Here is a 23224-nt window from a genome sequence, read left to right on the forward strand (position 1 = left end):
TGTCGCAATTTTCGCATGTCCTTAAGTGCAGTCATCCTTTAAAAAAATATCTGGAGCTTCTAACTGCAATGTACATTATTTGGTGGTTAAAACAGTAAATGCACGAATTTTGTTTCACGTTGACATGTGCATACTGTATGGCACGCCAAATTAACAACCAGAAGCCTCTGACGAAACTGTAGCTCTACTGGTTGTACTTATAAAGGAAGATAAAAGTAGTACTTAGACTTCAAACATTACAACAGCAATACATAGAATAATGATCCTTGGTTTAGTCTCTTTTTGTGGCAAGATTTATTGCAATCAGACTAAAACTGTAGGAGGAGTAGCGTTTTGAAAGTATTTCAAGAAAATTTCTATTTTAAGTAACCATGGCAACACTGTTCATCGAAATCAACAACTGGTACAGAGAATTATGTATCTAAGTGTAGTCTACTTGTGTGCTAAGTTATACTAAAATCAGACCAAAACTGTAGGAGGAGTAGTATTTTGAAGGTATTTCAAGGAAATTTCTATTATTAGTAATCATGGCAACAACAATCATCGAAATCTAAAATCCACAAAAAGAATTATGTATCTTAGTGTAGTCTACTTGTTTGCCAAGTTATACTGAAATTGGACCAAAACTGTAGGAGGAGTAGCGTTTTGAAAGTTTTTCACAGAAATTCCTATTTTTAGTAACCATGGCAACACCGTTCATTGAAATCAAAAACAAATACACAGAATTGTGTATCTTAGTATAGTCTACTTGTGTGCCAAGTTATAATGAAATCAGATCAAAACTGTAGGAGGAGTAGTGTTTTGAAAGTTTTTCACAGAAATTTATATTTAAAGTAACCATGGCAACACCGTTCATTGAAATCAAAAACAGATACACAGAATTATGTATCTTAGTATAGTCTACTTGTGTGCCAAGTTATATTGAAATCAGATCAAAACTGTAGGAGGAGCAGCATTTTGAAAGTTTTTCACGGAAATTTCTATTTAAAGTAACCATGGCAACACTGTTCAATGAAATCAAAAACCGATATACAGAATTATGTATCTTAGTGTAGTCTACTTGTGTGCCAAGTTATATTGAAATCGGATCAAAACTGTAGGAGGAGTAGCGTTTTGAAAGTTTTTCACAGAAATTTCTATTTATAGTAACCATGGCAACACCGTTCATTTAAATCTAAAACCGATATACAGAATTATGTATCTTAGTATAGTCTTCTTGTGTGCCAAGTTATAATGAAATCAGATCAAAACTGTAGGAGGAGTAGCGTTTTGAAAGTTTTTCACAGAAATTTCTATTTATAGTAACCATGGCAACACCGTTCATTGAAATCAAAAACAGATACACAGAATTGTGTATCTTAGAATAGTCTACTTGTGTGACAAGTTATATTGAAATCAGATCAAAACTGTAGGAGGAGTAGCGTTTTGAAAGTTTTTCACAGAAATTTCTATTTATAGTAAACATGGCAACACCGTTCATTGAAATCAAAAACTGATACATGGAATTATGTATCTTAGTATAGTCTACTTATGTGCCAAGTTATATTGAAATCAGACCAAAACTGTAGGAGGAGTAGCGTTTTGAAAAATTGTTTACAGACTGACGGACAGACAGACAGACAGACAGACGGACGGACGACGGACACCTTACTATCGCATAAGCTCTTCTGGTCTCTGACCAGTAGAGCTAAAAATGAACTAAAATGTTTCACAATTAATAAACTAGGTTTATCGACTGTAAACTATAGTTTACGAAACGTAAAACTTAATCTATATATTTCACATCTCTTAAGTTCTGTAGTTCCACAAGTGTAAACTTATACTTAACACTGAAAACAACCATTTACGATTGCAAAACATAGTTTATCTGATTAATACGGTTACACGATTTGTTACCGATATGGTTTACAATTCTAAACTAAAATTAACTAATGTAAATATATGTAAACTATAGTTTAACCGTAAACTACCACGTAATTGACATTCTTAAAAAATACAAAGTCAGAGATTCGTGCGTTAAACTGTTTCTCAAATGTAAAACTATGTTTATCACAATTTTTTTATAATTCGGTCAACTTTATGTGAATCTATATATTTCACAACTTAACTTAAGTAAGTTTACAATCTAAACTCTAGTTAACAATAGTTTTGACCGTAAATCATTGATACGGTTAATCCTAGTTACAGCATGATAAGATCTTGCCGTGCAATGATTATTTTTATTGGTTGTTAAAAATATATTTCTTGTTGAGATTAAGTTAATTTACTATCATTTTAAAGCACATCTTTTTTGGAAATAAAAGAAAAAAAATGAAAGGAAAATTATTACATGATTTTTGGGAGTTGATTTTATCAACTCCTTATAGTCAACGCGCCAGAGGCGCATCAATACATACAAATGACAAACAGCTACCAAGGGGGTGTCCTCGATTAAATGCAGGATGTTGTGAAAATGGGAGAAATGTTGAAATTAGAGTTTAAACTACAAATTGAGCAGGTTGTGAAGATTTAAAAATGCAATGTATAATCTCAGTAAACGGCAGGCCTAAATATTTATGTAAGAAAATAGATTTACAGATATTGCGAATAAGAAAATAGTGCATATATTCTAATTTTAAGATAGGAAACTCGCTCCTAAAATAGCTTAGATACGTCATTTTCATCAGTTTGTAGGGAAAGGCTGAAGGTATCCTCGTGATTATACAATGCATAAACACCTTGCTTCGACAATATGAGTCCCATAATAACGGGATTAATAATCAGACATACGTTTAAATGCATGTCAGTTTATACAGAGAACACAAAATCAGATTGATACAGACAGCTGATGTATTTATGTACATATGCGAGCAAGACTGATTATCACAGCGGGCATTATGTGCTTCCAGTATCTCTAATATGTGTAAAGTTCTAAATCTCCAAACTGCAGCAGACGTGACCTGCTTGACAAACTTATTTAGCAGCCTTTTACTTTTGTGCCTGGAATGATAATTATTGATAGTATACACAGGATTAAATTTTTATTAGATGTGTAATTGAGATGGCTTGTTTAATATTTTTATTTTTGCAGGAATATTAATGCTGTGCATGCATAATTGTCTCAACAATTAGTTCACTGTTGATAGAACGGGATTCGGAGTGGATCCAGAATTTAGCTAATTTTGGGCACATTGAGTATTTTTGGAGTGGAGTGGGGTGTTGAAATAGCCCATTTCCTTCTAAAACAAAACCGTGTGATTCGTATACATTTGCGAACAAAGACCAAATATGTTGCTTTGTGGTTTAATATACCTGTAATGAAATATTTCATCTCGCTGCAATCTTAGTTAGATTCCAGCGAAAAGTAAAAATAAAAAATAAAAATGATACATTTAAAAATGAATTATGCCACGCAATAAGGTTTAATTTATAAACAAACGAAATTTATTTATATGTAAATACACTGTTATGTCATATATAGTGTACATGTGTATCTAAAACAAATATATACCTAAGTGTATCATTTCTCATGCTCTTATCGTTTGCTCAAAGTATATTAACTTTATCAAAAATATAAATGAATAAATTAATTTTAAAAAAAGGTAGAAAAAAATTCAAAGTTTCAATAAATTTAGACATTAAAACCACTGTTCACTTTTTTCATCATTCAATTAACCCTATTTTAATTATTGTATGCATATGAAATTTGGGTTTATTTTAATCCATTTACTACAAAAAAAGCATCCCTGGCGGTGCAATAAACAGGATGTTATCCAAATCATTCTGTGATAAACTGAAAGTTTGCAAATTAATACTTGATGTACATAAATATGCAACTTGCTTTGCTGTACTATCTGAATTTGGTTGATTTCCCCTACACTTCGACATTGTAAGATCAAAAATAAGCTATTGGTATAGACTTGAAAATCTGGTAAGTCTTTTCCACCTTTACAAGAGTGAAGATGTATATTGTAAATCCAAGTCACTATGAAAAAGGTGAAGATAACGGAGACTGATTGATCTCTAAAAATCTATCAAACAATACAAATCTGGAAAGAGGGCATACATTTGAGAAAAATCTCTATTTCTGGTATACACGTTGCTCCATTAATTTTCTCATCACCAATATAGATGGTATTTGTCGCGATTTAACTTTGGTCAGAGTACATCACATGTTTAAATGTTGTACACCTTATTCATGAATTAATGACAACGTGACCGTTGCAAATGAATATTCATTATTTTTGTGATTTTTTCAAAAAAAAAAAAAAAATAATGATGAATTATCAATCTTTTTATAATGAAATATAAGTAATTATTTGATCGTATCCCTCATCGTATGACAATAATGAAGTTCAATATTTTCTCAGGTAAAAAAAAAAATAACAAAAAACCCCCTGCTTTTTCCCCACTGGGAGTGTTTGTTAGGTTTTTCTGAATTCTGTCTAAAATGGGATTTTCAGTTTAAAAGAAAACAACATCTGATTACATGTATCTTAGAAACTGAAATTGTAAGTTTGACAACTTCACGCAGGATGAGAATGAAATCGGAAAATGACAAATATTTATAAATTTGCTTGATAAAGACCTTGTAAGCTCTTTCATCACATTTTTTCTACATGAATATCATTGTAATGAAGCTTCGCTTTAGATTTTCAAACTCGAAATGAACTTTCAACTTTTCGTCATTTTTTAAACGAAAGATTGCATTCCGATACAGGACACAATAAAAGATAAAATCAAATGAGGAAGAAATTATTCCGAATTGATATTTTTTAATCTATGCTTTTTTTCCTTTTATAATGCATTGAACAAAAATCTGCCATATTGAAAACAATATGGCGCCTATGCAAATTAGCAAAACGTACTCCATTTCTCTATATGTAAATTCAAACGTACACTTAAAAATCATTTATTCTAAGATTTTATATATACATGTATAGGAGCGGAATCAACAACTTGAATCACATTCTGACGAAAAAAAAGTCGCTCTGGCACTTTTAAACAAATTTTTGGTAAGGAAAATACCTTAAATTACTGAAAAATTTTGAGCAATGAGGAAGTCTTACACGTGTTTGCATATCATTCAAAAGTTATGGTCAAATCAATACAAGCCTTACTTTTTTTACTCCTTAGAATCGTGAGATTTTTTTAGTCTTTTGATACTCGCATAGCAAATTAAAATCAACTCCCATCAGTACCTTCAGTACTTTGATTCTTCTTTATCAGCAATAAATAAAGTACTTACATTTATCAGTCCCTGCTGTCTTTCCAACCCTTTGCGTTGAAAAGAGAAAGATGACTTAGTAAAGCTGGTATTAAAAGAAGTGCTTTAAATAAGATTACCAAGAAGAAATTCTGCATATATGATGAAGGATTTGTTTTTCTTTTCTATATAGAATTTATGACAATGACACACATGGTTCCGTGGGGTTTTAAATTGAAAACTATATCTAGATATTCTGGGTGTTCATAGAAAATCATCTAATATTGCTGTTCTATATGAGTTGGGACAATGCCCACTATTTTATTTGTGTTATGAAAATATGCTTAAATTTTATTTAAGATTGAAAACTTTAGAGTCAGAGAATGAGCATCATGACCAATTAGTGGTGTCTGCATTTAAAGAAGATAAAACACTGGGGTCTAGAGTATCTTGGCAAAGAAAACTTTTTAACTCTACGACAGAAATTGTCTTTATCCTCATTGGACATATCACACAAAAATTTATAAATTAGAGGAGCACTATATGAACAAAATCTGTGAACAGTTAAAGAGCATTTCAAAATCAGATTCTGGAAAATTAACTTTTTATAGTAATATAATAAATTTAAATGAATATAAATTACAGAACTACCTACAATTACCATTGAACAATCACGACATTACACCAGAAGGTGGCTTGTGATTTAAAGGAAGAAGAAGAAGAAATCTGAAAGAACAATCCTAACAAAACTAAGAATTAGTGATCATATACTACATATTGAAATGGGGAAATACTCAAGGCCATCTATTCCTAGAGAAAAACGTGTATGTCATTCTTGTAAACTTTTTGATGAAAATGAAAAACATTTTGTACTAGTGGAGCGTAGCGGGAACGATAACTCTGAGTAGAGATAACTCCGGATAGAGATTGTGCTTTACTTAGCTGCAGTTTTGTCCCCTTGTCACGTGACTGAGTGTCAACAAGGGAAGAACATCCTTATTTAGAGTGTCTACCGTCACTGTAAGTAAAATGCAACTTCTTTCAAAATATTTGTTGTACTTTATTCTTCCAGGCAATCTAGAAAAAAACTAAAATTCTTTTTAAAAAATGTGGACCGATTTTAAGTCTATTGTATCTAACATTGAGTATTACTTGTTAACGTTACCTCCCTTTGTTCTGAAATACAAGTGTATACTTGGCGTAGATCTATCCTTTATGATTTTTAGATTAAATTTTCAGGAATTGGTGACTTTCAGGCCATATAGAATGTAGTAAACTTGGTAAAGAGGAGAGTATAATGCAGAGTTCACTTGCACAGGGAAGCCACGGTTAGGCTAGTCAACATTCGATCACTTCAACAGTCGTTAAACAATCTGGGATTGCTTGTGTGATGGATATATATGTGGCGGATGTCCTGAGACCTCTTGTGAAATTCTTGACATAGGTGGAATCAGGTTTAAATTTTTTAATTAACTTCATATCAAAGTCTTATTATTATTAGATGCAACTATAGGACTTTTGCGAGAAGCGCTGACAGCTTAATTTACACCAGGAAAATATAAGCTCTTCTGAGATATAAATATTTAGCTTAACAGTTAATAAAACGAAAATAACGGACCATTTCAAAGCCCATATTACGTTGTCTAGGAAGGGAACGGCAACAATCCTACCCTCAACCCCCTCCCTTTTCACCCTGACCAACTCCTGCCAAGTAGGCCTATTCCTTCCGAAATGTTTTTCTTCTTTATTTCATTCCTTTAGAATATGGAAATAAAAGGAGATACTATCTCTCATGAAAAGGTATTTAAGTAACTTTATTCTACCTCCAATCATCTCTTGTGTTGGTAGATAGTGTTAGTGCCCCTAATACCATAACTATATCCTCTAATTTAATGTTTTATCACCTATTATATTAATTCTGTACCTCTGTACATAAGGCAGGTTTAAATGTCAAAGTAATCCGTCAACTGTAAAAATCAGGGCTTCTCGCAAAAGTCCATAAGTATATAGCTCAAACGTACTTCTTGTATTACTAATATCCTCAGATTCACTCATCAAATGTTTGGTGAAGCTTGACAATTAAAAGAAAAAAAAAACATTATGTCATCGGCCTTGATTTTTGTCAAGGCCATTTCAAGTTTACAATATTTTTATTAACCTTTAGAAGCTTTCGTTGCACAAGAGCAGCTGTGATTTTTGGAAAAAAAAATCAGAAAAAAGGTTATTGAAATCTATTACAACATAGAGAAATATTCCCTTTAGACATACAATTTAAGTATATATCTATATCGTTTGGATCATGGAAATATCTCATCACCGAAGAGAAAAATAATAATAATGTGCGGAGTTATACTAGAATTATATCTAATTTATGAAAGCCTAGAGGGGTCAAATTCAGTAATAATGAGATAAAAAGTCATTATTAATGCTTAAGATACTCCTAGTAGTGAAACGCTGTTCCATTTTTCCGATTCGACACTGCTTTTCCGCGAAAAAAAATCCTGCTTTTTGCGACGGATCGTGCTTTTCTGCGACTTATTTTTACATGATTGTTCCTTTTCTGTTAGCATTTAGTTGTTACTGCTTCTTCTATACTACATTAAGAAGGAACATCGCCATTATTTAAAAGTTATCTTCTCGTAAGTTATACATTTCTTACCACGATTTATTACAGAAAATTAATTTCCATCACATCTGAAACCTATCACTGAGAGTGAACTGCTTTGTGAAATTCATTCAATTTTTTTCACACCATGAGTTCATAATCACTACTACTCAACATAACTTTATGATAAAATAGAGGTAAATTTAAGGAATCACTGTTTAGTTAGTAGAGTATGCCAGGGCATCAACGATAGTTGGAAACGTGGGATAATTTGCATAACGGGCGAAGCCCGTTATGCATAAATTATCCCACGTTTTCAACTATCGTTGATGTCCCTGGCATACTCTACTAACTAGAAAGTGATTCCTTATATTTCCATTTCATTTTGAAATAAAATTGTAAATTTAGATTTTAAAAATGTAGACTAATAGATTTAAATTACACGAGGCCGCACATGTCAATTTCAATAGTCCCCGCTCACTGACGTCAAACACAAAGACAGCCGCACGAGAATTACATGCATATCAGGCCTCCTTAGAGTCAGACACAAAGAATTACATGCATATTAGGCCTTCTTAGCTACTGACCTTTTCACTTAGCAAAATTTGCATTCCGTTAGAATTATCAAGAAATCAACTCTCCTAACTTTCAAAGAGTTATCACAGAGAAAACAAATAGAAATGGAAATATACGTATCGATGCCAAGCACTACCCGTGGCCATTGAAATTTCGCGGAAGTAAGGTATCAAATTAAAGAGAAAACACATACATGTAACATAGTTTAAACCAATCGCGGAAAAGCAGTGTGAAGAAGTAGCGGAAAAGCAGACAGGAGGCTGAAACGAAATCACGAAAAGTAGGACGGCCTAGTCATAACGTGATAAAAAGTAATGCTAACGAGATAAAAAGTCATTATTACGACTTAAAAACCGTAATAAGAAGATTAAGAAAGTTGTAATAACAAGAACAAGATGTGTTTGTTAAACACTGATGCCCCCTATTTAAAAAGTATGTCAAACTCAAAGGTCATGGGTAAAAAAAAATGTTTGCCCTCAAAGAAAGATCTTGTCACAAAGAATACACATGTGAAATTTAAAACTCCTATCACCTTGCATTATGGTCAATGTTTAAGTTTAATTTAAAGTACACTTAGGTCAAACTCCAAGGTCAAGGTCAGGAGATTAAAAATATTGGTACACAAATAATGGTCTTGTCACAAGAAATACACATGAAAGCCCTAATACCAATCGTTCAAAAGTTATGGCCAAGGTTAAAGTTTTACAGAAGTAGATCAAACTCCAAGGTCATGACATCAAAAATGTCAGTTCCCAAAGAAAGGATTCATTATTAAGGACATACGCAAGGTAGTTTGAACTTTATTGAATTTTAAACAGAAACTTTTCACATTTTCGACTTCTTCTCAAGAATCACTGGGCCAATTTCAACCAAACTTACCGCAAAGCATCATTTGGTGTTCACAGTGTCACGCTCTCTTTCAAGGAGAGATAATTAAGAATTCGTGAAATTTGCGGCATCATTTAAAAATCTTCTTCTCAAAAACCACTGGGCAAGAAAAGATGAAACTTATGTGAAAGCTTCATTACATACTCTAAATTCAAATTTATTCATATCACAAAACCCGTTGGTAGGGCGAGGCCGCAAGAGGGGTCAAAGTTTTACATATAAATATGTAAGAAATGTCTTTAAAAACCTTTTTCTCGAGAACAGGAAAGGCATGATTAGTCATCATGTAGTATTATAGAAGTATCCCCAAGTTTTACTTAGGACAGAAACATATTCAGGTAATGCAGATTAAAATTTGATCGAATTTAGAGTAAAAAATCTTTAAAATTCTTCTGATCGAGAACAGCAAAGCCATGAATAGTGATAATGATATAGAAGCATCCTGAGGTAGTGTAAATTCACCCCCCCCCCGGAAACTTTTCAATACTGAACTCCTGGCCAATGTGCTCGGGTGAGCGATGTGGCCCATGGGCCTATTGTTTGGTATTATTTAATATTAGGCATTTGTACGCATTAAAATTCCTTTTCGTTTTACGTCTTTTTCACGTTTCCTCCTTGTGTTATAACTTAGCACGTCTTTCATTTTTATTTACTCATAGTTTGATCCTAATAAACTTTGATAGTAACCTTACTTGGGGACTTCTCGGGCGGAAGGGGGTGTTGCTGAAGTTGGTAAAAGTCTTGTACAATAGCACATAATTCTCGTTAACATTTTTGTAACAAGAGCCTTTCCTGTGATAGAACGCAAATCTCATCATTAAAACAAAGCAATAAAAGAGAGTTTTTATACTCTAGATAATAACATGGCCATAAAACAGTTATAAATTCATTAAGTCATTTTCATTTTTAATCAAAGACAAAACAGTTTTATTGATACATGAACATGTATATAATATATATTCACGATCGTCAAAAATGTGATGGAATCGGTTATACTTGCAATACTTTATACATGGAAACAAAAGGCGAGTTTGCATCAATTACTCGATCGCCAGACTTATGTTTCTTAGGCCACGTTTAAACACCAGCTCTTTGTTAAATGTTTACCAGTACAATTAATTTTGCTTGGGATGATACAATCCATCTTAAATTTCGTATTAACAGAGTCAATTAAAGATCTATATGACCCTTTAGAAACAAGATATAGGTACATATATCGTGTTTTTCTCCATACGTATTCTAAATGATAAGAATCAATGACATTGAATATGCCTTACATAGGTTGATTATATCTCGAATTTCCTTGTGCATGAGTATTCTTGTAAATAATCATATCATCGCTTTTGAGGGAATAAAAGGACAAATATACTATAAATAATGGGTTTTTTTAAAAAATTTATGTCAAAGTTGGCAGCATTTTTTGTTATGAGCTGACAAAGTGGTATTCCAGACGGGGATAGAACAATGTTCACGTTTTTGTTATGCAAGTTTGTTACTATGTGTATAGTTGGTTAAAATATTCATATTTGTATAAAATTATATGTACATTAATTAATTTTCACACAAAGTTCTATATAGTTATGTTTTTATTAATTATACCCTGTATCTTATGTTTTCTTGGCAAATTAAGCTGCACATTTGGTCTCATGGCACCGCGGAAGATTACCATACCTCAAATATATCACCTGGATTATACAGCTGATGTCCATTAGCATTACCCTGGGCACGTAACGCTGTTGTTTTGCATGGAACTAATTCTGCGAGTATGCCTTTTGTCAGTTCATGTGTAGGGGTTGCAACAATCAAGCAATAAAATTTTATTCCGTACAGTTGGTATGCTCATCCCACACTAATGTGAAAGTCAGCTTCAGAATCTGGATACAATAAATACACCTCTGTGAAACTGTGATGAAAGATAAAAACATCGAGTTAAAAGGTGAGACAAAATAATATACGTACATGTCATCTATTTTTTTATGTTAGGTTAAGTACATATCGTGTACTTAAATCTTGAATATCGTAACTTAAATCTTGGATGTGTATACCGAGATCAGACAGTATATACGAACAGGGGAAATGCCCTATTCTGAATTTTATAATTATATTTTTTTTTTCATCTTTGTCATAAAACATTGGCATTACCGTAATTTGGATGTGTAAGCAAGAATGCATCAAACTTGATCATAACTCAGAATTAAATTATAAATGACCCACATTTGAGACACGCTCTCTACTATAGCTAGAGGACATTTACACTCGAGAGTTTGCAAATGAATCATCACTAAAATAATTTTTTTTCTGACTTGAACCAAGAAACTGAATTAATTAACTCAAGAGAAAAGAATAAGTTCACAAACACTATACAGCTCATTATCGTTTTCGCCATTTGAGTTTTAAGAAAAAGAAAAAGAAGTAAACAAAAATTTAATGTTCAATTCAAAGTCAAAGTCATATTTTTCATAAAGAATTAGCTGTATCGGGATAGATCCACACTCCAATTTCGGCTTATTTGCTATTCTTTATGTGACTGGGCCAAAGATAAGCAAAAAAGGGGGAGGGGGCAATAGATTGCTGTCGTTACAGCTATGCATTTAGAATTTATTCTTTTAGAAAAGGTGGATTAATTCACATTAGTGTTCTACAACACTCATGACTTCTCATGGCCGTAGGAACCGGGGGGGGGGGGGGTACGAGGGGGTGCCCCCTACAATTTTACCGATATATAGATTTCTATGGAAAACATAGCTACCGCGTGCTTTTACCCCCTCAATAAAAACGTCTAATGACCTTTTTTTTTGCTTGACAAGGAGACTTTGGTAGTTGATAGTGCCCCCAACTGAAAATGTATGGTTGTGCCCCCCCCCCAACTGAAATTGCTTTCAGTCGGTGTTTTCCCTAAGAACCGGCTACCGGCCAAATTGACCGCTTCAATTGATAAAAATGCCGCTCAGAAATCAAAAATTAAAAAAAAAACCAATTGTTGTAAGGTCCACAAAGATTTGTTGATATACCTCAGCCCTAGCCTGTAACAATTGATTTCTAACCCCTTTACTTTGAAATAAAAAGAAAACACTGCTTCCTATATGGGTCTGACTTCTTCACCACCAGGGTTGTCGTTTGGCAAACACGAAATCGTTCGTTTTCTTTGTTACAGGAAAAAAACCAAAGGTAAATTACAAAAATAAAATTTGAATTTGTTTCATTAAAAAAGATGACCTAATAGTAGGATTTATATTAGATCTACGTAGATGAAGTTTTCTTGCTCACTTGAACTGTTTAAGTTCTATCATTATATAAATATGTTTATTCACCAATCGAGGGCCCTCAAGGAGCATGTACAACAATATAATCATGATTACTAGTAAAACAAGTATTGGTTGCATTGGTGCAGTATCCTCTCTTGCAAAAGTTCTCAACTAACAATTAAATTACTGGTATGGTTCCCACAATGAAATCTAAGCATCACATGCTATATAAAGGAAAACCTAACTGCTATACACTTCAATGAACAGACCAGGTTAAGTTAGTAAGTTATCATAAAATTACTGTCATAATGAAAGTATAACCAAATGGCAATATGTAAATACATTCTAAGCAAGTATATATATCCACATTTATGTACATTACATGACTTGAAATGCATCTTAAAAGCAGATGAATTTGTGTTTCTAGAAATTATATATGGAGGAGTGAACAGTATATATGCACACAGAATAGTTAAATTATAAAATGGACGTACAACTACAATTATCATTTAGAATTTCTGTTATAACTATATGGATTTTTGAACACTATGTCTCTAGCATTATGGTGATTCTGAAGTTTGCAAAATGTGAAATCATATACTTCTAAGGAAAACATGGGCACCGTCCGCAAAGCAGAGAACCCCCCCCCCCCCCCTCGCAAAAGAACACATCGATCCCGATGTAAATTATTACTTCCCTTGTGCACGCATGCACTAACCCACACACTCACAAGAGTGTACTTTATTCCCTCCAACTTCATTGCAATAGGATAATAAGTTAATTAAATACAGTATCTTTCTTACCAAAACAGTACATGTCCTCGATCAGAAAAAATTGACGCACTTGTACCAAAACAAGTCTTCCAAGGAACGCATGAAACATTAAAAATGTAAATAAAGCAACAGCATGGTCAATTATTTTTATTTTTTAGCACACTTGTTTTACAGTTCATGTATTTGCCTGAAAAAGATGGTCAGTAAGACTGCAATACTGCGTTAGGGAAGTATATATTAATAAAAGTAACAAAGTAGATCAAAATTATATGAACTGTAACGCTGGTATTTTTGCAAAAAACAAAGTTCGGTGTAAATGTTCTATAGCTCAGATTTTCTTCTCATAGTTCTAAGTACGAGCAATTCAGAAAAGCTAGGCAAGTTCTCAAGATATAAGATGTGACCGACAAACGGACGGATAGACAGCGAGACAGACAACAAACTCCGGGGCGAAGTGATTCCTAAACTCCTTGCTGAGGTCTCAAATGGTTTCACTTCATTTCATTTGCGATCTTGCATGTAAATAAATATTTCATGAAATCTCACCTACCAGTATATTCGTTCTGTTCATTTCTCAATGTCTTTTGTAAAAAAAAAAAAAAAAAAATACAATATTTAAAATATATATACATGTACCATTTAATGTCTTTCAACCTTTACAGAAACAGGGTACAAATACGTATAATATTCTACGCCCACTCGTACAAATTAATGAGAATTAATCGTTCCATGTGCATCTATCATCTCTGTCAGTCGACCCAGAGATGATTACAACAGAATGCGTTTATGTAATGGTTTAATTATGAAAATCGAGCTGAGATAAGGGGGTTCGCTAATTGATATGTACTTAGATTTTACAGTTTAATAGTGAATCAACAAAGACCCTCCAAATTTGGTACGATCGGTGTAGTAATACATGTAGCTGAGAGTCCCCGAGGCAACTTCAGCTAAGCAACGTTGTATTTGATAAGGTCAAACAATGTGGATGATTTTAACCTCATATATATTCTATATCCATGATGAGTTACTGTCGCCCGCACACACCTATTCTCTATTGAGAAGTTGATGGCTCGTTTTAATACTAAACGAGCCATCAACTTCTCAATAGAGAATAGGTGTGAGGGGGAGTATTAAAACGAGCCATCAACTTCTCAATAGAGAATAGCACACACCATGATCATGTTTACAGTCTTTGAGAATTTCAGCGTATTTTGTTGAGATGTCATACATGTCCAAAACGTTGTTTTCAGCATGGGGTAGCTAATGACTCTTCTGTGTTCATTAATCCTATATCTTGTTCATAATTCCAGTTAATTAGACAGCTACAGTAAATTAACCGTTTTTCCTTGTCTTTGGATCTATCTCTAGTACTGTTTACTCTGATAAATCGACATTTTTTTCCTTTTTCACATTCTTTATGATGTCTAAGAATAAAGTAGCTTTCTCATATCTTTATACATCTTTAGAACTTACCAAGTGAAATATTAAGAATAAATTCCTAGATTATATTTTTTTATTGTTAACAACTTTGGTAAAAACATGGACACTAACAAGAAAATCATCCTATTTTGTCTGTAATTTCAGCAAGTTTGAATTCATAAATTTCATTAATATACTTTAAGAGTGATCGTTCAAGAGTTTCAACCCCAAAACAAGAGACTTAGGATCAGAATAATCACATGAGTCATAAAACCTATCTGAAATAAATGAAACTTCTTATCAGTAAACTTATGTTTTCAAATTTTAGGATTTCAGGTTCATAACCCCTCTGTTCACTTATATAAAATGTTGCTTTTATGCTTCTGATTTACTAAAAGAAATATATTTTATGAGTAAAATACAAACTATATTTTAGCATAGCTTGAAGGGGAAAATTGAACAAAAAAGACATTTCAACTTGACAGTTTTATAAAGGAATAATAGACATTTATCACATTAAGAGTTACCTCTCTTATCAGAGTATCAATGAACCTTAAGCAATTTTAAGTATATTGAGGCTTAAAGTACAGCTTACAAATTGTAGCACCGATTGTTCTTCCAGAAGTATATTTACTTTGATCCTCATCGTAGCCCAACTCTAGCTCCTACAGTGACGTGATCTAAACAAACTTGAATCGTCAATACATGGGAATAGATGCATATCAATGTGACTGATTGCAAGGTTTTTGTTATTAATAAAGTTTTTAAAGATATTTTCCCTGTTTATTCCGATATATTTCCTTTAAAAGTGTAACTCCTCTCTAGGCCTAGAGTCCATGAGTTGAACAAAGTTGAATCCTCACTAACTTGGGCTCTTTTTAATTTAATATACTATAATTGTAGTCCTTCTGTTGTTAAGAAGAACATTTTACTCTATATATCCTTTCATCAGATGTTGATCCCCAGTTGTGGTTTTACCGTGCTTGGCTAGGTCCAGGGGCCATGATTAAAACAGTCCATTCTTGAGGATATTTGTATATCAAACACGGCGTAACTGTAGCCTTTTTGTATAAACTGTTCTTGAGAGGAAGCATATTAAAGGTTATTGGCTTTTTGTTTCTTTGTCAATTTTTGCCCTCTTATTGTGGTTTTTATCTAGACACGAGGACCATGAATAACTCAAATTTGAATCTGCAATTTGATCATATAACAGGGTTGTTACACAAGCTTTGTGTTTCTTGACCCGGTAGTTTTTGAGTGGAATTTTGGGCATCGCCCTATTTTTAATCTTTATCTATCATCGCCTATTGGAAGGAGAATTTCCTTCATTTGAAAGAAAAAAAATCAATTCCCTTCACTCAGGAATATTTTGTGTGAAGCTAAATTACAATCGACGAAGTCGAAAATAAGAAAATTTACCAAGTATTCCAAGTAGCTCAGTCAGTAAGTTGTCTGTTTTTCAACCAAGCGACAGGTTTGAACCAAGGTGATGCATAAACATATTTTCTAACAACTTTCAATATCTTTCTGAGACATAACAAACGCATTTTTAATAAAATATAATTTCAAATGAGGACTTAAGCAGGCTCGTTTTCAAAAGGGGGCAGCCAGAAAAATGACAAGTTTCCCTGGGGGAAAACGGGGGGAGGGGGGAGGAAAATTGACGAAAACCCTATTTCTTGGGGAGGGGGTTTTCCTTACAAGAAGAAAAAAAATATATTAACGTTGTAGAATTTGACCATTCTGCAAGAAGTGGGGGGGGGGGGGAGGGTTATCTCCCTAATGACAATGTCCATACTTACGTGTGTGTAATGGCAAAATATTCTTTCCAGAAAAAGGGGGATACTATCCACCCACCCCCTGGATACTACATGCCCGTAAAAGTAAATGCAGCTATTGCCGAGAACGATCGACTCACGTTTCCTTTTGACTGCAAAATTAAAAAAAGAGTAGTTCCCATTTTTGCAGTGTATATTTCATTCATTTTATAAGTATAAAAAGAATGATTGAACAACATACAGTACTTTTTCTCATCAGATTATTAATTAAGGTAGAATAAGATAATGGAACATTATACATCAACTTGTGTAACACAAGCATAAGATCACATAAATGACTCAGAGGTTGATCCACTTAAAGTAACAAAAAAATACTGTACAGAATAGCACAATAAACCTTAATATTACTATGCTCATTTACACAATATCAACATGTGTATCCACTAAGGAAAAGTTTTATGTCTGAACAAATCAAGAGTATGAATACATTTCCTTGTAATTTGTTTTTTTTTTCATTTTACTCAGTAGATATTTTGGTTGTTTGCCATTGAGCTGGTCTACATGACCTCACTTTGCGGGGAAACAGCTAATATCGCCCCACTCTTGTACATGCGCAAAAAGAAGTTATTGTAAACTTAAAATGTTTCTAGGGTATTTATCATTTATAAACATATGGAGGAATAGGTAATCTAAAAAAATAATGTTGAAGTAAAAATAGAAAAGGCTGACTTTCACTTTTTATTTGATTATAAGGATGTTTAATAAATAAGTATAAAAAGGAATATGCTTGACGAATTTTGATGTATGTTAACTTGTATATCGGTTTACTTCCTATAAAGCGCTTGTAAACTGTAGGGTTAATCTCGATCTGTTATACCAAAATCCTATTGTTCCCTAATGAGAAACATTTGTGACCTTCAAATGACCTTGACCTGATTTTCATAAAACAGCAGAATACGAATTTTATACTAGATGAAACATATATCTGAAGCTCTCCTATTTGACATCATATTAAGGTAATGTGATAAAATCCGTCTTGAGAATACTTGACGCACACTTTACCTCTGATATTTCCCCAAAATAGTTTCAGGATCAGCGTAAATGTTTTCTAAACAGAAGCTGCGTGGTTCTGCAGTTTTACATGATCATAAACAGGATTGTCCTAAATACTTGCTAGCGCCTATAAATATAATAATTATATATACAAAAACCATAGCTTACGTTGGCTAGGTATAAATAAGTGACATTCATGGAGTTATTTTTGAGTGTATATAACCATAGTTGTTGGTAAACAAAGATATTTACACTCCTATCACTCGACTTGGTAGAGTTCTCCGATGTGCAAAAGAAACGAATATGAATTCCAAAGATAAACAAGTTCTATTTGATGACGAAATTCTGATAGCAGGTAGGAATCATTATGATGTATTTGTAATTGATTCCCCAAACTCAAGGATTTACCCTATAGATTAGCTTCTGAAAATAAAGCTATCTGAACTTTGAAAGTTTGTTTCTAGCTAGGTTTAATTTTATTACTGAAACTGGTGCTTACTTGGGGATAACTGTTCTCTTCTTAATTTGGAGTTTTCCAGTTTAAATTTGTTTACATACAAATTTTGCACATAAAATATCAATTTTTTGTAAAGGACGTGACCACTCCACCGTGAGGTTAAGTTGATTTGATACTGTAAATGTTAATAGTCACTGGACACCAGTGTTATTTGATATCTGAAGGAGTGGAACTTCATATCGATATATTTCTCTCTTCAAGGTCCTAAGATGTCGAAAAATTTCTAGATTTTATCTTTTTATCATTTGATAAATGTTTGTTCTTGAAGAGATCTAGTGAATGAATTCTTGAATAGATCTAGAGAATGAGCGAACGATATTGTAGCTCTAGGAGTTATTTCTCCACTATAGCTACTCAAAGCCAACTGTCCTTTTCTTCTACTTCACAAGCTAAACTTAACTTTCCTTAACACACAAATTAACTTAAATTCTACTTCTCACAACCTAAGTTCTACCACAACTTTAAGTTTTACCACACAAAGCTTACTTGTCCTGTAAACACAATGTATGCTAAGTTCTATAACACATAACATGGTTTTATTACACAAAGCTTACTTTATAGTTGTACCACATAAATAAAAACTTTACCGCACAAAGTTTCCTTTGTAGTTTATCACACATATGTTTTGCCGCAGACAGGTTAACTTTTGTTTTATTACACAAAAGCTTAAGCGTACAGTATACTTCTACTAGGTTTTGTTTTACACAAAACTTACTTTAGTTTTACCTCTCAGTTTACTTTCTTTCTTTTATTCACAATTTAACTTTAGTTTTACTAAAAAACAAACCAAAACACAAACAAAAAAACAAAACGCTATTAGTAAATTGTAATTCAGCGTTCAGAGAAGGTATACAAAGAGCTTAATGAAAGAAAAAAAGCATAAAAATTACGTTTGGTGCGTTCCTTTTCCCTGTCAAAAGAGTGCACTGAATATTTATTTAAACTTTTATAAAGGCTATAAAAACACACCATATTATCAAATTCAATTTTATTTCTTAAACATCAGTCATTACAATATCCCAAAGATGTCAGCGACATGGAAATTTGAGGACAAACACAGGGAAACACACATTCTTTACAGTAGTTCAATGTTCTGTAACATCTCCTCGTGTTCCTCCGTATCGCTGTGGAATGCAGTACCATCGTCATCTCAGATTCATGCTATACCCTTGTTATTCCTCTCCTGCACTCTCGGTCGATGTACTTTCGGCCCCGTGGTTTTTTTTTTCTTAAAGATGTCAACTGCAATGGAGAAAAAAATGCTCAAAGGAAGACTCACCATCAAATTTAATTAATTACTCAGACTGCTAATTTGTGCATATATATATGCTGTAAATAATTTGACGCCATGTATTATACAAGCATCAACATTCTATTACAGTGTACAACGTTAAGGGCCTGTCAGTCATACATGTATAAGCTTATAAGATTTATACTATTACTTTTTGGATTGTATTTCAGGTATTTTCACATTAAAAAGTACCTAACATCTTTTAGACATTATACAATAAGTTTCCAATAGCACGGCTTAGTGAAATCGTAAATCTTTTGGCGATTTTCTTTTTATTCAGATGAAAGACTGAAATTCAATTCATAATTGTCTGTGAAAATTTATGTTACAAACTTTAACTTAATAGTTATAGATAAGTGTAAATCCACAATTAAACTTTTAAGGACATACGCAACGTAGTTTGAACTTTATTGTCTTTTTCCCTGTTGTTGAAGAGTTCCAATACTTAAAGGAACTTTGTGCTACATTTTATTGTCTATATATGCTGTTGTACACTTCTTCTAAAACAAGTTTGGATAAACAAAACATCTAGAATATATGTTTAGTAATTTTTGTATATTTTTCTTTGAATTATACAAGAATTTTCATCAATTGATATCTTTTCAAAATACCTGGTAATGCATGCTGGTTTTTTGTCTACGAACATCTAATGGCACTATATAATCTTAAATTAAGAAGATCTTGAAAAATTATCAGTAGGTAAGGTACGTTGCGTATGTCCTTAAATGTAACATTTAAATAAGGCGACAATTGTTTTCTTTTTTTCTTTCTCTTTTTTACCCTGTTTTGGCTGTTTTTGTGTAATTTCATAATCTTAGTATCTTGCATCCGTGCACATTTTTTGCATAAAATAGTCAATCATGTAAACACAAAAATGAAGTATTTAGAACTAATTAAATTAAAGATGTAATTAACCCCTAAAATGCGCAATAAAATGCTCAAAACACACCGTGTAAAGATAATACATGTATTCTTGTACATTGAAGGTCAGTAACACGAGAGCAAGACGTGTCCTTTTTTACGCAGCAAAATATGTAGACTCAAGAATTACTTTAAAAAAATTACCAGAACAATACACATAATTCTATAATCATTTTTGGAAAACAAATTCTAAAAAGGTCATACATCTGTATATACTATATAGGCAAACAGGTCTCAACAAAATTTTGATGCATGGACTAAAACATATTAGAATAACTTTCGTCAATGCACTTCAAAACCTTTTTGGAAATTATTTTACTTTGTAAGTAGCAACCATATTTATAATGCACTAAAACCACAAAGTTACATAATAAGATATATCTATTTAGACATTAATGAGCTTGCATGTGTCAACTTCTTGCATTTATTTACAAGAGTTAATTTTTCAGGTCGTGAAGTACCTTCCAAATGCCAGATATTAGCATTGGTGTAGTATAAAAATATTGCTATCCTGCAAGAATTTGAACGTCACCTTTGAGTGATCTGCACTTCAAGCCATTTCTGATCAAAATGAATCATTTTGCTTATCCGGCTCCGTCTGTCTGTCTTATATCTGTGATAAAACATTTTCCACCTTTCTAAAACTGTGGCGTAGTATTCGCCAAACTTTGGGAAAAGCATTCATGGATAGATATTATTTACATGGGAAGCAGCGGTTGTACAACTTCTAAGAGAGTTCACTTTATAGAACAAAAAATTATTAAAACGTGGAACCTCTATATTCTAAAAATATCTAAGAACAGTGAATCAAATGTATTAAGAATTAAAAGAGTTTTTTATTCAAATGATAGCTACCAAAGAAAACTTACAGCATCTGATTTGAATATAAATATTTTGAATCCAATTTTGGGAAAGGAAATATATCTAGAGCATTGAAGTCAAATACTGTCGTGGTCTCTCTAACCAAAGAGCTTTACAAGGCAAGGATGTTGTCTAAAAATTGGAACAAAACAAGCGTTTTTGCTTAGAGCATTACTGTGGAGTTATTGTTCGGGGGGACTAAAGTTCAGGAATTTCGATGATTAAAATCTCGAATATACATCCCCAAGAACAATAACTGCTTCTGTTTATATAGTATTATACGAGTTAAACATGAAATTACGGTCCACGAACCAGGAAACATTTTGCTGCCTACGAACATTTACCACCACCCCATCCCCACGAATTAAAACGATTCCAGAGTATTTCTGGCTTCGTTCTCGAGATTTTCTGTGTTATCTATAAAAATATTTTAGAAAGTTCACAATAGTGCTATACATGTTTTTTAGCTCACCTGAGTTGAAAGCTCAGGTGAGCTTTTCTGGTCACCTGTTGTCCGTCATCCGTCAGTCTGTAAACTTTTCACATTTTCAACTTCTTCTCAAGAACCACTGGGCTAATTTTAATCAAAGTTGGTACAAAGAATCCTTCTGTAAACGGGAGTTTAAATTCTTAAAATGAAGGGCCAAGTCCCTTTACAAGGGGAGATAATCAAGAAAAGGTAAAAATAGGGTGGGGTCATTAAAAATCTTCTTCTCAAGAACCGCTGGGCCCGAAAAGCTTAAACTTATATGGAAGCATACTTGGGTTATGTAGATTTAAAATTATTCTAATCATAGCCCCCGGGTCTATGCTTGGACCACATTAGGGAATCAACATTTACATTGAAATATATAGAAAAAATCTTTTAAAATCTTCTCAAGAACCACTGGGCAAGAAAGCCGAAACTCATATGGAAGCATTCTGGGGTAAAGTAGATTCTATATTGATCAAATCATGACCCCTGAGGGTAGGATGGGGCCACAATAGGGAGTATAGATTCTAAATTGTTTAAATCATGACCCCTCGGGAATAGGGTGGGGCTACAATAGGGAATCAAACTTTTACATTAAATATATAGCAAAAAAATTTTTTTTTTTTAATCTTCTCTTTAAGAACCACTGGGTCAGAAAAGCTGAAACTTACGTGGAAGCTTTCTAAGGTAGTGTAGATTTTAAATTGTTCAAATCATGACGCCCAGGAGTAGGATGGGGCCAGAATAGGAATTACAAGGGGGAAAATCTGGTAAACAGCGGGGTCAAAGTTACTCAGGTAGGCGTTGTGGCCAGTGGGCCTCTTGTTTCCTTTTTTTGCAAAAAAATACATTTAAAACTGTATAAAATGGATATCAACAAGATAATTTAAGGTTTATTTATACTTTGTTAAGAAAGAAAACTCTTAATGGCACAAATGTCTCTTACTCCTTTATAAATTTGTGAAGTTAAAATGTCCTTTGCTGTCCCATTTTGCCCACAAGCTAGGCTAAAATTGTTTGAATTTTACTTCTAAAATAGTAAGAATACATTTCGTTTTGAATGTCAGAAGCATTAAAGCAACACTTTGTCTCAATGAATAGAGGCCTATTATGAAACTAATGTGAAAGTAATCATGGAATTCGAAAGGAATAATCCTGTTTAATTGTTATCCGATGGACAATTAATATGATCGTTCCGAAAATTTACCATGATACCAAAAGGGGGGGAGGGGGGGGGAGGGGCTATGCTGATTAATATGTTGAATTTATCCCTAAGAGTCAGTTGATGTATTCCACCATAGGTGCAGAATTTGACTTAGTCCATATTGAAATTGATTGTTCTGTATATCTGTATATGTATATTCTGCTTTTGTGATGGTTGTTGCATTTGAGAGGGAATGGGGTGGGTGGGTGGTAACCAAGAAGTAAGCCATGGTGAAGGCAATTTAGAATTTTAAGGTTATACATAGTCAATTCGTATCCGGATCTTTTATTGCACACTGTGAGGCTAGTAACATTGAATTTATCAGTTGGTGCATCTTGATGGGAAGCTGTGTCGCAACCTTAGAGTAAGTGGTCTCATTTTGGAATTTAATGTTTATTTGTAGTCAAATCCTGTCCGGATCACATCTTGCACACTG

General features: G+C 33.0%; 2 protein-coding genes across 2 annotated transcripts in view; one reads left to right on the forward strand and one right to left on the reverse strand.

The window, feature by feature from the left end:
- The window catches only part of LOC133173001 (protein sprouty homolog 2-like), a 279783-nt gene that overhangs the window by 83133 nt on the left and 173426 nt on the right, over positions 1 to 23224 (reverse strand). The gene's annotated exons all lie outside the window — the stretch shown is intronic.
- Positions 17777 to 23224, forward strand: part of LOC133172998 (sodium- and chloride-dependent taurine transporter-like) — a 56005-nt gene continuing 50557 nt past the window's right edge. Inside the window, exon 1 of the mRNA XM_061307869.1 lies at positions 17777 to 17877. Coding sequence (XP_061163853.1) covers positions 17826 to 17877 — 52 coding nt within the window. The 5' untranslated portion in view covers positions 17777 to 17825. The remainder of the gene's footprint in view (positions 17878 to 23224) is intronic.

The sequence above is a fragment of the Saccostrea echinata genome, unplaced genomic scaffold (genome assembly GCF_033153115.1).
Source record: "Saccostrea echinata isolate AGI-Se365-2 ecotype Australia unplaced genomic scaffold, CSIRO_AGI_Sech_v1 ptg000056l, whole genome shotgun sequence".
NCBI classification, from domain to species: domain Eukaryota; kingdom Metazoa; phylum Mollusca; class Bivalvia; order Ostreida; family Ostreidae; genus Saccostrea; species Saccostrea echinata.